At 48.4% G+C, this 14,795-nt stretch overlaps 1 protein-coding gene across 1 annotated transcript in view; it reads left to right on the forward strand.

Annotated features, from left to right (window-relative positions):
- The window catches only part of MRRF (mitochondrial ribosome recycling factor), a 45,766-nt gene extending 37,684 nt beyond the window's left edge, over positions 1 to 8,082 (forward strand). The window contains exon 7 of the mRNA XM_037495135.2: positions 5,857 to 8,082. Within this exon, the coding sequence (XP_037351032.1) occupies positions 5,857 to 5,934 (78 nt within the window). The 3' untranslated portion in view covers positions 5,935 to 8,082. The remainder of the gene's footprint in view (positions 1 to 5,856) is intronic.
- Positions 8,083 to 14,795: the final 6,713 nt, after the last annotated feature.

Here is a 14,795-nt window from a genome sequence, read left to right on the forward strand (position 1 = left end):
GCCGTTTTGTTCTTCCTGGGGGTAAACCTCGGACCCCGGGCCTGCCAGGCACACCTCATTCAGCAAGTCTGGGCCTTCACCTCAGGAGTCAGAGAGGAAGAACGACCAGGTAACCAGGGCTCTTAATGAAGTCCTGACAGAGACCTTGCTGGAAGCCACACTCGTTAGCGCCTGACCTTTCATCTTTCTCTTCACATTAGGTTGTTTTTTCTTCAGTGCTTGTTACTATTGATTATTATTCTATTTCAAAATGAAAGCAGTTTTTTTTCCTGATACTGAACTAATCATGTTTAGTGTAAATTTTTTAACAATTGAGAAAGTAATTGAAATCTCCTTGCCCAGGGATGACCATTATTAACATTTTAGTGCAGAACTTCAAGTTATCTCTGGAAGCACATAGGTAATAGGAGAAAATAGATCACACCGTATGTATTTTAACAGTGCACCCAGTGCGCTCAGTGATCTTTATTATTTGACATATTGTCATTTAAATACTAGTTCTTACTACTGTTGTTAACATTATTTACTGTCATGTGGTTGGAAGTTTGAGCAAGAAAATATTCCGGGAACAGTCTCATGCACACTTCATTCTGTTCTTTTTACTGACAGAAGGCACAGTTCTGGAGTTCCAGGTATACATTGTATTGTGTGTTTTTTGTTTTTGTTTCTTCCCCCTGTCAACATGCTCCCTGGTTTTGTTTTTTAAATAAACAAGGCAGGTAATGTTGTTTTCTCAGTTTTATAAGATGTACTTGTTGGTTTTGTTCTTGGTTATCAAAGCAATGTATGCACTTTGTATAAAATTTTGAGGAGTGTGGAAAGGTCAAAAGACTTTTTTAAAAAATGGGGGAAAATTTATCCTATAAGCCCACATTGCAGAAACAGGTGCTTTTTACATCTTGTAATATTTGTCCTCTTCCCCTATCCCTTTTAAAACTATATAATTTTTACTGTGATTGGGTGCTTGTAGTATGCACACAAGGTTGTATCCAGCTTTTAATTTTCTATTCAGCATCAAGCCATTAATATTTTTTTATGACTTAAAAAATCTTTGTACACTATCATTTCTGATGGTTGCAAAATAACCCTTGTGGTTTTGCTATAATTCACTTTCATAAGCCCTGTTGCTGGACACTGTTTGAACCTTTTTCTTATTGTAAAGATGCTTCTAGTGAACACTTTTGTACACGAATCTTTGTTGAGATAATTTTTCTAGGATACAGTCCCGACTGTGGAATTAGGGCACAAAGGGATATGTATTTTCAAGGTTCTTGATTTGCGCTGCCCAAACCTTTCACAGAGTTTTTTTTTTTTTTAAACTTTTTTTTTTTTTTTTTTTTTTTTTTTTTTATAGAGGCATGCTTTATTTGTTTGCTGGTTTGTTTGTTTGTTTTGTTTATACATGCACTGGGTACAGTCAGAAGCGCGGGAGGGTAAGAGAATTCACCAGAGCCAGAGCGGGGAGCAGAGCAGGCAGAAGGACTGAAGTACACTGCTGAGGGGAGCAGCGGGCGGCAGGCGAGGTCTGCACACCATGTGGGACCCTCCTCCGGTGGCCGGGGAGCAGCCGGGGATCGAACCGGCGCCGCAGAGGCCGCGCGCAGCTTCGCAACCCAGCGCTCAACCGCTGCGCCACCGGGGAGGCCCACACAGAGTTTTTAGAATATGGTTTTGTTTATTTTTATTTTGCCTTTTCTAATTCCTGTCATTTGAAACTAGAATTTTTACTATGAACTTAAAATGTTGCTTATCTCAGAAGTATTGCTTTTACTTTCACATTCCACAGAAGTTGATTATATAATCATATAATTCCACATAACCTTCCTAGAGGATAAGATGATAGTATATACCAAAATTCATCCATTCTGACTCAGCAACTTAGGAATTTGTCCAAAATAAATTGTCAGGAATCTTACCTTTAGAAGTGCTATATATAAATAGTAGAGAATTGGAAACTGAATAAATTTTGGACAGTGGAAATTAAGTTGTTTAATGTCCATTCATTTGAATCATTAAAGAGTTACAAAAATATTTTATAGACTTGGTAAATATTTTTAAAGACATGTAGATTACACAACAGTATTATATGATTTCATTTTTATAATGAAACATTTGATGTATATAAAAAGATGGGCAGCTTATCCACGTCAAATGTGAATGGTGGTCATCCAGGTAATGGGATTATGAACAATTTTAACTTCATTCTTTGTGAAATTTTTTTTTTCCAAAATTCTTCGAAGGTCATATTTTTAAAAACTGCATCATAAAAAAGTGTCATCTTTGGTGTGTAGGCATGAACGAGTCCGTTGTTGTAGGTGTCGCTCTGCAATCGCATCAGACCCCAGCCCGCCCTCCCTCCAACTTCTCAGCCCCTTGGCCAGCCTGAATCTGCTAAAGGACCCGGGTCTTCCCACCCAGGACTCTGACATCTGCCGGCCTGCTGTTTCACCTTCGCTTTTGTTTGCTATAAATGGGCCTGCTGAACATTAAAGCCCTTGGCAGAAACCGCCAGTAAATCCCGCCAAGATCCTTTCACTGCTGCCTTTTCTGAGAAACAGACTGCTCTGCAGCGAAGCCGGCGCGAGATGGGCTGAAGGAGGGCAGACTCCCAGCAGGCGGGCGGGCAGGCCCGTAGGTGGGATGCGTGAGGCAGCAGTTGGGAGCAGCACCCTGTGGTTTGTGGGTGTTGCGAGCCAGGCCTCCGGAAGGACAGTGCGTTACCCAAGCCTGCCCAGATGTATTCTAGCTTCCTGCCATCCCCTTGCTCTGTCTCTGCCTTTCATTTTCCTGAACATGTGGGAGCGAAGGTGATGACAATGACAGTGATTACCACCATGATGTCTTCATCTTTATGGTTTTATATTTATTGTAAAGGAAAAGGCTCTTGCGTTGGAGTCAGAAGGACCTGGGATCAAGTCCTAACATTTTCACTTCTTGGCAGTTCAGGTCAGCAAATGGCCTCGACCTTTCTGAGCCTCTGTTCCTCAACTCTGCAGTGGGAGCAGCAATGCCTGCCTTGCGGGCTGGGTAAGAGGACCACATGCCACAGCAGACTCGTGTGGGGCTGGCGTGGTTGCGGAAACTCAGAACTGGCCTTCTTGTCCATCCACCTCCATCTCCCAACCTTGTGACTCAGAAGGTGGAGCTGGGGTTGACCTTAAACCTTATCTGAAGGAGGAAGGACGAGGCCAGGTGCTGTGGGCCCCGGATGCAGTGGCAGCCCCATGCCCGCAGTCAGGGTGAGTGAGTGCTTGGCTCCGTCACTCACTGACTTCTCCTGTGGTCTTGGGCGGGTTAGTTCACGTGGTTTAACTCTTTTACTCTGTGAAATGTGGAAAATACCTGTTCTGCATGCCTTGCAGAGGTTAGGTGAGGTTGCTGGATTTGAACCAAGTAAGAGAGGACAGAACACTTGTGCATAGTATGAACTGCTAAGCAACTGTCAGGTGAATAATTATCATCCCTCTTATGTTAAAGGGAAATAATGGTATTTCGGATGTTCTGAGGATAATGTGAAAAAGTGGGTGAAGTTTTTAGCCCCGTGTCTGGCATGTGATAAATACTCAGTACGTGGGAGCTGTATGGGCATCTTGCTGTTGTTAATCATCATCCTTTTAAGAAGTCTGATGATGATGATGGAAGAGATGCACTTGCAGGCATACTGTCCCAAGGGCACTTGGTGCCGGTACTATGGGAGCAGGTTTGTAAATATTTTCATTAATTGATTAATTGAAAAGAAGTCAGGAAGTGATAGTAAAAAATCAGAGTAACACAAGCAGTATTATTTGCATAGCAAATAACCAGTTTAAAACGACCTGCATATTCATGATTTTGTTTAACCCTGACAGCCACTGTCTCAGGAAGGCACGGGCGTCCCCATTTGATAGATGAGGAAACTCAGACCCACAGCAGGGAAATGGCTTGTCCACTGTCACCCCATTGAGACATCCCACTTAACCAGAACCCATGTACAGCGATGTTACTCTAGGTCCCCTTCCCCCACCCCCACCCCAGTCCCTGTCGCTGTCCCCTTTTTCCCAGAGAAAGCTGGCCGCCTCCTTCCTGGTTCTCCGGAGCTGCCAGCCTGCAGGTGCTGGGGTGCTGCTGGGCACCCCACCACACCTCATGCAAGCAACTGTGTGGGTGGGGGCAGAGGAAGCCGCTGAGGGGCTGGGGTGGCGAGTGAGGAGGGCCCTCCCATGTGCTGGCAGCCTGAGCTCTGCTTTCCCTGCTGAAAAATGTGCAGCTGTTGCCATGGTGAGAACCTGCTGTCTCTAAATCCTTCTGAGGTTCTGCCCCTTCTGGTTCATGCGGCTCTCAGCTCCTGGCCAAGGCCTTCGGTCTGTAAATAGGGTGTCACACAGCTGCGGTGCTGAACACCCAGATCCTGGGCACCACACCACCCCTCAAGGCTTCCTGCCCCGGCTTCCTGCCTCAGGCCCCTCGTGGACAAGGAGGGAGGCTGCGACACTGACTAAATTGTATTGTTTTGTTTTTTTATTCTTAGAGGGAGAACATACTTATTACTGAAAACCTGGGAAATAGAGAAGCGCACAGGAAACTTTAATATTTATTCATTTAGTAAATATTTCCTGAGCACTTGCTATGTGCTAGGTCTTAGGCTGGCTGTGACAGAGACTGGCATGAATAATACATCACCTATCTTCCCGTCACTGAGAGATAATCACTATTAATATTTTGACATGTATCCTCCCAGCTTTAAAAATATGCATATTTTTAAAACATTTGAAATCATTTCTACTGTGTGTACACAGTTTTGTATCCTGCTTTTTCTTTCATTGAGGGTATGTGACCATGTTCCCCTGATATTATAAATAATATCTTGAAACGTTTATTTTTTTCTGATTACAGAAACATCCCATGCTTGTTATAAAACATTCAGACATTCAATATTTCAGAAATATAAACTGAAATGTTATCCAAAATTCTATCCATATATATACCCTCTCTGTAAGCAATAGTCTTAACTGTTTTTATGTATTCGGCTGTTTTTCCATTCTGTCACTTTAGAGTTTTCTGATTTTTCATTATTAAAGATAAAGCTTAGGTAACTATCTTTGCATATAAAACTTAAGAAAATCTTTTAAGATTTGTGTGGTGAGAATTTCCCAGTTGAGGGTGTTGGGGCTTGAAAAACGGTAGGAACTTTTGCCTGTTTGGCTCGTACGGGTGATGTAAGCTTATCCACTTCACCAGCGCTTTCTGGCAGTGAATATTGTAATTAAAAACCGCAACATCAAATTTTTGTTAACTGTGATAGCTGAATTATATCTTGTTTTAATTTGCATTTCTTCAGTGTCTGTTGAATTTTCTGTGTTTGTTAACCAGATATACTTCATCTTTTTTTCTAGACACATTTTTTTCCCTACCTAATTATTGACATCTTAATTTTCTTCTTCTCAGCTAGTAGGAGGGCTTTATATAGCAGAGATTCCTGAGGTGTAGGAAATTCTACATCCACTAAGGGACAGATAGGCTGGTGTCTCTGTGTTCTATAATAATAGTTCAGAATTTGGGGCTGTGGAATCAGACCACCTGGGATTAAATTTCTTCATGGCTGCTCTCTAACTCTATCCTGAACAAGTGGTCTAACAGCCTCAGTTTCTCTTTTGTGAAATGAGAATTACGGTAACATCTCACTCATGGGGTTGTTGTTAGGAATCAGTAAAAGTATTTGTAGAAAGTTCCTGGTATAGTGCCTGGCTGGGACTCAATTAATATGAGCTTCTGTCACCATTATTGTCTCTCAGGCGATCTTTGCATAGTTCTGGATTATTTGTCCCCTGCCTGTTTCCAGCCTTGGTGACCAGACTCTCCCATTCTGTGTTTCTGCAGATCAGCCAAATGGCCGATGACACAGTTGCAGAGCTGGATCGGCATTTGGCCGTGAAGACCAAAGAGCTCCTTGGGTGAAAGTCCACCAGGGCCCCTGAACCCCAGAGCCTGGCTTCTCGCGGAGCCCTCGGGTGGCAGATGGTCACCTCTCGTCCCCGTGCGCGTGGAAGACTGTCACAGTTCAGTGGTCCACCCTGTGAGGCCCCCGCCTTCTGGAGGGACACCCAGACCTGCTCATCGCTTCCTCCTGCCCCTCCTGTCCCCCTGCTTTGGGCCTCTGGCACGGGTCCCTCTCAGAGGGAGGCTCCAGGGGCCTTTACTTGGGGCGTTTACCTCAACTGTGACGTTGCCCAGTGACTAGGACCCTGGACAAGCTTTGCACCGCCTGCTCCTTGTTTCGGGAATCTCCTTTTCAAATGATGGGTTGGGCCCTGTCCCCAACCTGAAATCTGCTGGGACCTTCACCTGTGACTGCAGACCTTTGCTGGAGGCCCGTTACACCGAATACAGCTCTGAATAAAGTGGGACGCATAACCACCAAGGAGAGCAGAGTCCGTCTGAATCCCTGTTCTCCAGACCTGTCCGTGTGTTGCACATTCAGTCCTGTGCCCCTGAGTCATCTTCACACTCGCTCCTTCTCTGCCTGGACCACTCTTCCGCTCCCCTCCCGGCCAGTTCATCCTTCGCGCTCAGCTCCTATCGTACTTCCTCCAGGAAGTCTTCCTTTTCCTCCCAACCTCCCGCCCCTGCTATCGCCTCTCATAGCACTGTCTGCTGTTCTTATCGGAACCTTAATTGTTCTTTTGATAACCAGTGTGTACATCTTCAGTTCCTCGGAACTTGGCATCATGCCTGGGACATGGTAGGCACTCAGAGGCTGTTGATGAGTCGCACGTAGTAGCTCCTCAACAGCGCTGGCTTCTTTTCCTTTCTCCCCAATCCTGACACTTCATCCTGTCATTTTCCACCCTGGTCTTTGTCCTCAGCGTTCGCTTGGTCATGCAATACCCTCCCTCCAGGGCTGCCACAGGCTTGTGGTTTGTTGTGGCTCCTCTGTGGGTACAGAGTTAAGTGTTTTCCCTCCAATAATGTTTTCTTCTATTGGTTCATTCATTCGTTCATTCGTTCATTCTGTAGCCATCGTGAGCTAGACACTGCTCTGGGAGGTATTTTTAACCTTCACAGTGAACTTGTATTATTTCCATTTTGTAAATAGGAAAACTGAGACTTGCCAGTATTAGGATACTTGCCCAAAGTAACAAAGCTAGTAAGTGATAAGAGGCTTTCATCGTCCAATTTCAGCCTCATCCTCCAGAGCGCAGGTTGCGCAGAGAGGAACCCACAGCTCGCGCCGCGGACGGGGGTTCAGATGGAGGTCTGCCCCGCAGCGTGTCTCCACCCCTCACGACCCCTGCTTTTGTAAACTCTTAGCACCAACTTTAGGTCAGCCACTGGGCTATGCCCTAGGGACACAAAATGGGTCAGAGGGAGCCCTGTCTTGAGGAGTGCCTGGCACCCTGGACCAAGTTTCCATGTCTCGGGGAAAAACTAGTTCATTCCAGTTCTGCTGTGTGTCTGCCTCTCAGCCGGGCCCCTGGATCCTAGTGTGTGCCTTCAGAGCAGCCTCCCACTGGTCTCTGCTGCCTGACTCTGTCCCTCCTAGAGGTAACGGTGGGCGCACTCCTGCCCTGCTTGTACGGCCCGAGCACACTACATAACAGCGTGGGATTCATGGGCAGAACTCGTTCAAAGATGAAAGAAGCCAACACAATCTGCCCACTTACCTGTCCTCGCTCCGACCCGATTTGCCAGCGCCGAGTAGCCATCACACCATCGGAAGTCAGCTGGGGGAGATCAGGGATAGAAATAGCAATCAAGAGCCTTCTCAGGGGGTAAGCCACATGGCGAGGGCTTTGCAAGTCTTTCGTGAGTGGCCGAAATCCCCCACTCACTGCAAATGTGCTTCTCAAAGATGCAGGATTTTTTAATAAACAGAGGAAATGATAAATTATGTTGTAACTCCACTCCAAAGGCATTTGGTTCTTAACAGCCAAATCCTCTGTAGTCTTTAAATAAACAAAAACTTATTTGGTGAACAGACGGGGGGAAAATGAAAGATTTTCTGTACTTGGGTCCCACATGTCAACAATTTCTCTCCTGTGTGTGTGTTGGCCAAAGCCGTATATCATGATAAATGAATAAAGGAAAACCTCGAGCCCAGGGCGGTCAGACAACTCAGCAAATGGCTTTCAGCTGATTGCTCTATTTCAGCCGACATCTAGCAAAGAGTTTCTCTGTTCCTCTGTCAGGGCTGCAGTGGTGGCAGGGACGAGAGAGAGACTACCTGTGGGGATGTGCTGAGTAATGAGTAACACTGGAGCAATCCATCTGCCCCCCTCAGCCTCTCTCGCAAAGAGAAAAACTGGGCATGGAAATCCTCATGCTTGCCAGGAGAATGGTCCCCCCCTTCTGTTTAGCTGCTTTCGAAGTCCTGTAAAAAATCCAGGCTAAAGAGAATTACATGACTTTTTCTTTCTGCTGTTTATTCTCGTGTGGATGTGTGTGTGTGTGTATTGGAAACTATAAAAGAAACTGGGATGTAAAAAGAGAAACTTCTCACAAGTTCCCAACCTTACTCTCCTATAACAAGTAGATATATATTTTCCCAAACCTTTCTACATATTTAATTATTTTTTAAGTGGAGAGCGGAACTATCCTGTCCATATTCTGGAGCCTTCCCTTTTCTCCCCAACATGGCCATTTATCTGTGTGTCCATGTATTGATACATGTCCTTTTTCATGGCAGCACAGTATTCCACAATATGTTGCACCATAACTTATGTCACTATTACCCCTGTGGTATTTAAAAAATGATTACGAGTGCATTAGCACATGTTTCTATTTAAAGATTTTTTTGAGAACAAAAGAAACCCCTACTTTATATTTATCTGTTTGATAAGTTCCTCTATTCCTCAACCTCATACTAACATTTATTGATTGCCTACTGTGGAGGACTATCACTGAACACTTCATATGTGTTTGCATTTAAACTTCTGAACAGTCCTCATTAGTGTTGGTGTTACTATTATCTGTGTTTATGCTTGAGAAAATTGAGGTTCAGGAAGGTCATTTAACTTGCCCAAGGTCACACGGCTAATAAGTATCAGAGCAGAGTTTCGTGAAATTGGTCTCAGCATCCCACGGCTTGTAAGTCCTCACGGATCACTTACTTAAAATGCACTTGGCAATGTTTGGGGCCCTGAAGGTGATAAGAGAAGCAGAAAGCTTCCTTTCACCGTACGTTTGACAAGGCGCTTCTAATACAGACCTGCATGTAGCTGGCTCGTGGTGAACGGTGGCAGATGCTACGCTATGGAGACAGTAAAGACGACATGTTCATGCCTCACCTGTCGGGCTGACTCTAGAAAGTGTCAGAGGACCAGGGAGAGGCAGAAAGGCCACCCGGCAGTGAGTGGCAATAGTCACTTCTGTTTCTCAGCTTGGTGCATTTTCATATTCAGTGTTTCTGTGGATACATCCTTTTTCCCATAAGCCCACTGGGCGAAGCTTTGCTGTTTCTTTTGCCCTCTGTTGTGCCAGCATGCACAGGGCAGGTTCTCTATTTGGCCAAGTGGATCAAGGAGAGTCCTGGAGCCCTCAGTGGCTTTTTCAGGCTTTACTGATCTTTCTACACCAATCGTTGTGGGGCAAGCCCACAGGCTGGCAAGGCAGGCAGGCTGGGGGGCCGGGAGGCTGGCAGGCCTCCCAGCCTCCCACGAATCTTTACTCTTTGGGCTTTCTCTGGCGTCCTCTCATAGCTGTTCTCCACTATAGCCATCTGAGTAATGCTGCCCTTATAGCCTTAGCCTCCAGGCTCGGGTGTGCACACTTAGGCGTGCCCACACCACACTCCAGGTGTCCACAATCAGGCATGTGTGCCCCAAGCCCACACTCCCAAGCACCTCCCGCATTCAAGGCTGCAGGTGATGGCCACAGAGGCCAGTGACATAAAAGCCTGACCATCACTTAACCCTACATGTATCAGTTTCACAATGCATGTCTAAAGGGATGCTTTCTTTTTGGGGTGCCCATTTCGACATGTACCTAGAACATGTAGTCTGTGTGTAGGTTTCCTGTGCTCTTACTCTTTTGACCCTTTGATGAGTCTTGACCAGAAAGTGGTATGTTTCCACCTCCTGTTACAAGCATTTCTTTCCTTTTTTTTAAAGATTTATTTTTTAAAGATTTATTTATTTATACAAGCACTGGGTACAGTCAGAAGCACGGGAGGGTGAGAGAATTCACCAGAGCCAGAGCGGGGAGCAGAGCAGGCAGAAGAACCGAAATACACTGCTGAGGGGAGCAGAGGGCGGCAGGAGAGGTCTGCGCGCCATGTGGGACGCCTCGCCTGGCAGCTGGGGATCGAACCGGCGCTGCAGAGGCTGCAGGCAGCTTCACAACCCAGCACTCAACCGCTGCGCCACCGGGGAGGCCCATTTCTTTTTTTTTTTTAAAGATTTATTTATGCATACAAGCGCTGGGGTACAGGCCAGAGGTGTGGGGGGTGAGAGGATCTACCAGAGACAGAGCAGAGCAGAACAGGCAAATTGACAGAAATACACTGCTGGGGGGAGCCCCGGGCCAGTCAGGAGAGGTCTGCTGCGCCATGGGGGTAGCTTTCTGGCCGGGGATAGAACTTGTGCTGCAGAGGCTGCAGACAGCTTCATAGGTTGTGTATTAACCCCTTGCGCCCCCAGGGAGGCCCTGTTATTATCATTTCTATGTCTTCTTGCATTTCCTGTAATTTCTGCTTTATGAAAACGCTGTTGTGTCATTTATTGACTCATATCTTCTTCTCCTGCGCTGTGTGGAGTCTGAATTCTGTCTTGTCACATATCAGCATCAGAGCCCTGGTGTTTGCATGTGTTTGCTATCTCTTTCCTGTTCTTTTATTATTAGCCTTTTGAGTTACTGTTGTAGATGTTTCCTCTTTAGAGCTGGGTTTTGTCCTAAGAACCATTCTGAAACCTCCTTAAAATTTTTTTTCAGGGCCTCCCTGGTGGCCTAGGGGTTAAGTCTCAGCGCTATCACCTCTGCAGCCTGAGTTCGATCCCCGGCCAGGGAGCTACCCACATGGCGCAGCAGACCTCTCCTGTCTTGCCCACTGCTCCCCTCAGCAGTGTATTTCCGTAAAATCTGCTTAATTTGCTCCCCATTTTCTCTGGCCACCCATTCTTTCTCTGGCTCCCCATTCTGTCTCTCAGCCCGCTCCCCGCACCTCTGGCCTACACCCCAGCTCTTCTATGCAAAAATAAAATCTCTAAAAAAAATTTTTTTCATTGTGGTAAAGTCCATAACAAAGTTTATCATTGTAACCAATTTTAAGCATACAGTGCAGTCGTGCCAGCGTTAAGTACTTTTTCTTTGCCGTGCAAGGACTCTCCAGGACTCTCCAGAACGCTCCCCACGTGCTTACTAAACAGCTGCCTTTCCTCCAGCCCCAACACCTACCATGCTACTTTCTCTATGTATTTGACCACCTGGCGTAAGTGGCATCAGTGTCTGTCTGTGCTGGCTTGTCTCGCTTCGCGTCGCTACCCTCAGTAGAACCTGCTTACTTTTTCTGCATTATGAACACAAAGCGTTCGGGTGTCTAAATCCTCGGCTCATGAGAGGCTGGAGATTAGCTAGAGGAAGTTTGCCCTGCAGAGAAGTTCACTGTTGAATGAACAAGTTAGCGATGGTCCCTGTCTGGGTCCCTTTCTTCTGATGTTTCAATGCAGCCTGCACCGCTGGGCGTCAGAGTGTGGCCTTCATGTTACCAGCGCTCAGAAGCCCTGGTGGGCCCCCGCTGCCCCCCGCCTGTGGCCAGACTCTGCTCCCTGGCTCGGGAACTCTGCTTTTCGGGTGCATCAGTCTCGGAACTGCCCTCATGCAACCCGCACTTAAGCTGAATGGAATTACTCGTTTTTTTCCTGAAATTTGTGCTGCCTTGTTCCATTTTTTAAGGCTGTTTTCTTTTCCTAATATGTGCCCCGTAAGTCCCTGCCCCACCCAATGGGCAAAATGTATGTAGCCTTCTTGGTCCTGCGGCCTTCCTTGCACAAATGCATTCATTTCTTTGGCCTTTCGTTTCTCCGGATCTCTAGACCGGCCTGTGCCTGTTGAGTATCTCTAGTGGGCTGTGCCTCAGTTGCCCCTCAGGCCCTCTGTTTGCAAGCACGCACAGGGCAGGTTCTCGATCAGTTCAGGCAGAGAGCCAAAGGAGGGTTCTGGAGCCCTTAGTGGACTTTTCAAGCCTCCCTTGCCTCTCCTCTCCAGAAATGACATCATCACCTACCCAGGAACCATGTGCTCTCAGGAACCAGGCACACGAGGCAAGGAGGCTGGCGTGCAAGGAGGCAGGCACGGACCAGGCAGGGGGTGCTGGGGGCCAGCGGGCCAATGAGCGTCCCAGCCCCCAGCGCATCTCAGCCCGCTTTCTCCCGCCTTGCTGGCGTTGGGGCGCGGCCCCACCTCTTCTGTAGTCACACCCTTCGTCCTCCCATAGCCGCAGCCCGTCTCTGAGTGACACCACCCTTATAGCCCTGGCCTCCAGGCTTACGTGTGCACACTTACACATGCATGCCTGCCCTCACTCAGGGGTCCACAGTCAGGCACGCGTGCCCTGCGCCCACACTCCCAAGTGCCTCCTGCATTAACACCATCAAGGCTGCAGGTGATAGCCACAGAAGCTAGTGGCGTAAACAGCCTGATTAATTCATTTACCCTGCACCCTCCCTGCCTGGAATAAGGCTCCCTTGCCTCTCCTCTCCAGAAATGACATCATCACCTACCCAGCTGCCAGGTCAGGCCAGGCAGAGCCACCTGTCTCCCTCCCTGCCAGCCCCTCGCTCCCCCAATAGGTCACCCAGTCCCAGCAGTTCTACCTTCAAAGAGCCCCCCACTTCCCCCTCTGGACACCCTTCACATACTCACCAGGCGTCAGATGTGACTGATGTTCCAGGCTGGCCTCACCTAGGGCTGCTCCCCAGAGGCAGAGCACCGCCAGGCTGCAGTGCGGCAGCCGGGCGCTGGGAGGGCAGGGCCTGGGGCTGGGAGCCTGCAGGCCTCCCAGCCCCAGTGAATCTCTATGCTTTTCTCTTTGGGCTCATTCTGGTCTTCTCTCCTGGGCTCTTTCCCTCACAGCCATTCTCCGCCACAGCCATCCCTACGTGACCGGGCCCTTACAGCCTCAGACTCCAGGCTCAGGTGTGCACACTTACGCGTGCCCACACCTCACTCCTGGAATTCACCATTGAGCATGCGTGCCCCGCCCCACGCGCCCAAGCGCCTCCTGCATTCAAGGCCGCAGGTGATAGCCACAGAGGCCAGTGGCGCAAAGGCCTGACCATTTCACTTACCCTACACAGCCCTAGGTGAGCCTGTGTCAGTCCGTGGAAAGAAAGTTCCCTGCTGCTTTCACCTGCTTCCTCTCGCGAGCACAGTGCTTGGCGCAGAGCAGGTGTTACGGAAATGTTTGTCCAATGGTAACAGGCCTGGCAGGCCTTGAATACAAATGAAGTCAATTTACATCAATAACCCAAAGTTCCTCTAATTACTCTCACCTGCTTGCTCAGACCTCCAACCTCAGGTGCTCAGTCGACCTCAAGAGTTTCTGGGCACCTAAAAAGCTGCCTCCCTTGGGGTCCACAATTGTTGCATCCACTGTGCTCCCTTCCCCACCCAGGCTCCTCCTCACTGGCATCTGCACCCTGAAGGCCACCTGAGGGAGCCTCGCCTTTGCTCCTACCTAGCGTGTCAGTGCCAGTGCCAAGAGTGCTGGCCCCTGGGCCTGGGATGTCTGAGATGCCAGGTGGGTCCCTGCAAAGGCAGAGAAGAGGGCTCCTCCCCACTCCCATGTCCCCCCTGGACCCTCAGTGCCAAAGCGGCCTCGCTGGGGTCTAACCTGGAGAGTCCTCCAGCTCAGCAGCTCTTGCACAGGCTGGCCCTGATGCCAGGCTCACTACTGGCAGGGTGTGGGGGCAGACGCACAGGCCTTCTACCCCTCCACGCTTCAGCCTCAGCCAACACCACTCTCCTGTTAAGAATAACAGTCCAGGGTCTTGCTCTGCACCAGCAACTCTAGAAGCAAATTCTCATTTTGCTTATTTTACAAATGAGGAAACTTACGTGCAGAGGTGAAATTACTTGTTCACAGACACATAAAACCAGAGGAAGATTTGGGGTACAGTGTCTGACCCCCAGCAAGGCCACCCCAGTAAGTCATTTTAATTAATTGACCAGAGGGGCTGGGAAGGGGCTGGGGAGGTGCAGAGGTGGCCAGAGAACCTGTGGGGCCCGTTTTGCCTCCTCTCAGTGAAGGTCACTGTGTGTCCTGGGTCCAGAGGGGTTTGAGCAAGATCAGTGGTTTCCACATGGGGCCAGAGAGCCAGTGCTGGCCCCTGCAGCACCCCCTCCCACCTGGGGCAAAACAGGTGTGAAAAAGGCCGTGTAGCCAGTGTTTTCATAAAGTTAAATTTCTTTAACTTGAGGAACTAGTCCATAGTCTGGATTAGATCTTGCTCTTTCTACCCTTGTTTCTGGCATTCAAGTGTTCTTCCAGTGAGGAGCCTATGAGAAGTTGGTGACTCTGCAAGAAAGAATCCTCCTTAAGAAAAACAAAAAGTTGGTCACCTTCTGACGGCCTCTCCATTTTTTCAACTTTACAAATTCCTGAGTCCGCCAGCCTGGGCTGCGGGGGCCGCACGCCCACTCCCAGCTCTGACGCCCCAGGCCGCCCTCCCAGGGGCGCCGGAGCCGTAACCAGGGAGAAGCAGTTTGACCCGCGTGGGTGTCAGGGCCCCAGTGGCTGAGCCAGCGGCGCGGGCAGGCAGGGGTTGGAAACAGGACAATAGTCAATCAGGAGGGTTCAGGGACCCACGGAGGCGGAGGGACAG

The sequence above is a fragment of the Talpa occidentalis genome, unplaced genomic scaffold (assembly GCF_014898055.3).
Source record: "Talpa occidentalis isolate TD23 unplaced genomic scaffold, MPIMG_talOcc4v2.1 talOcc4.7, whole genome shotgun sequence".
NCBI lineage: Eukaryota > Metazoa > Chordata > Mammalia > Eulipotyphla > Talpidae > Talpa > Talpa occidentalis.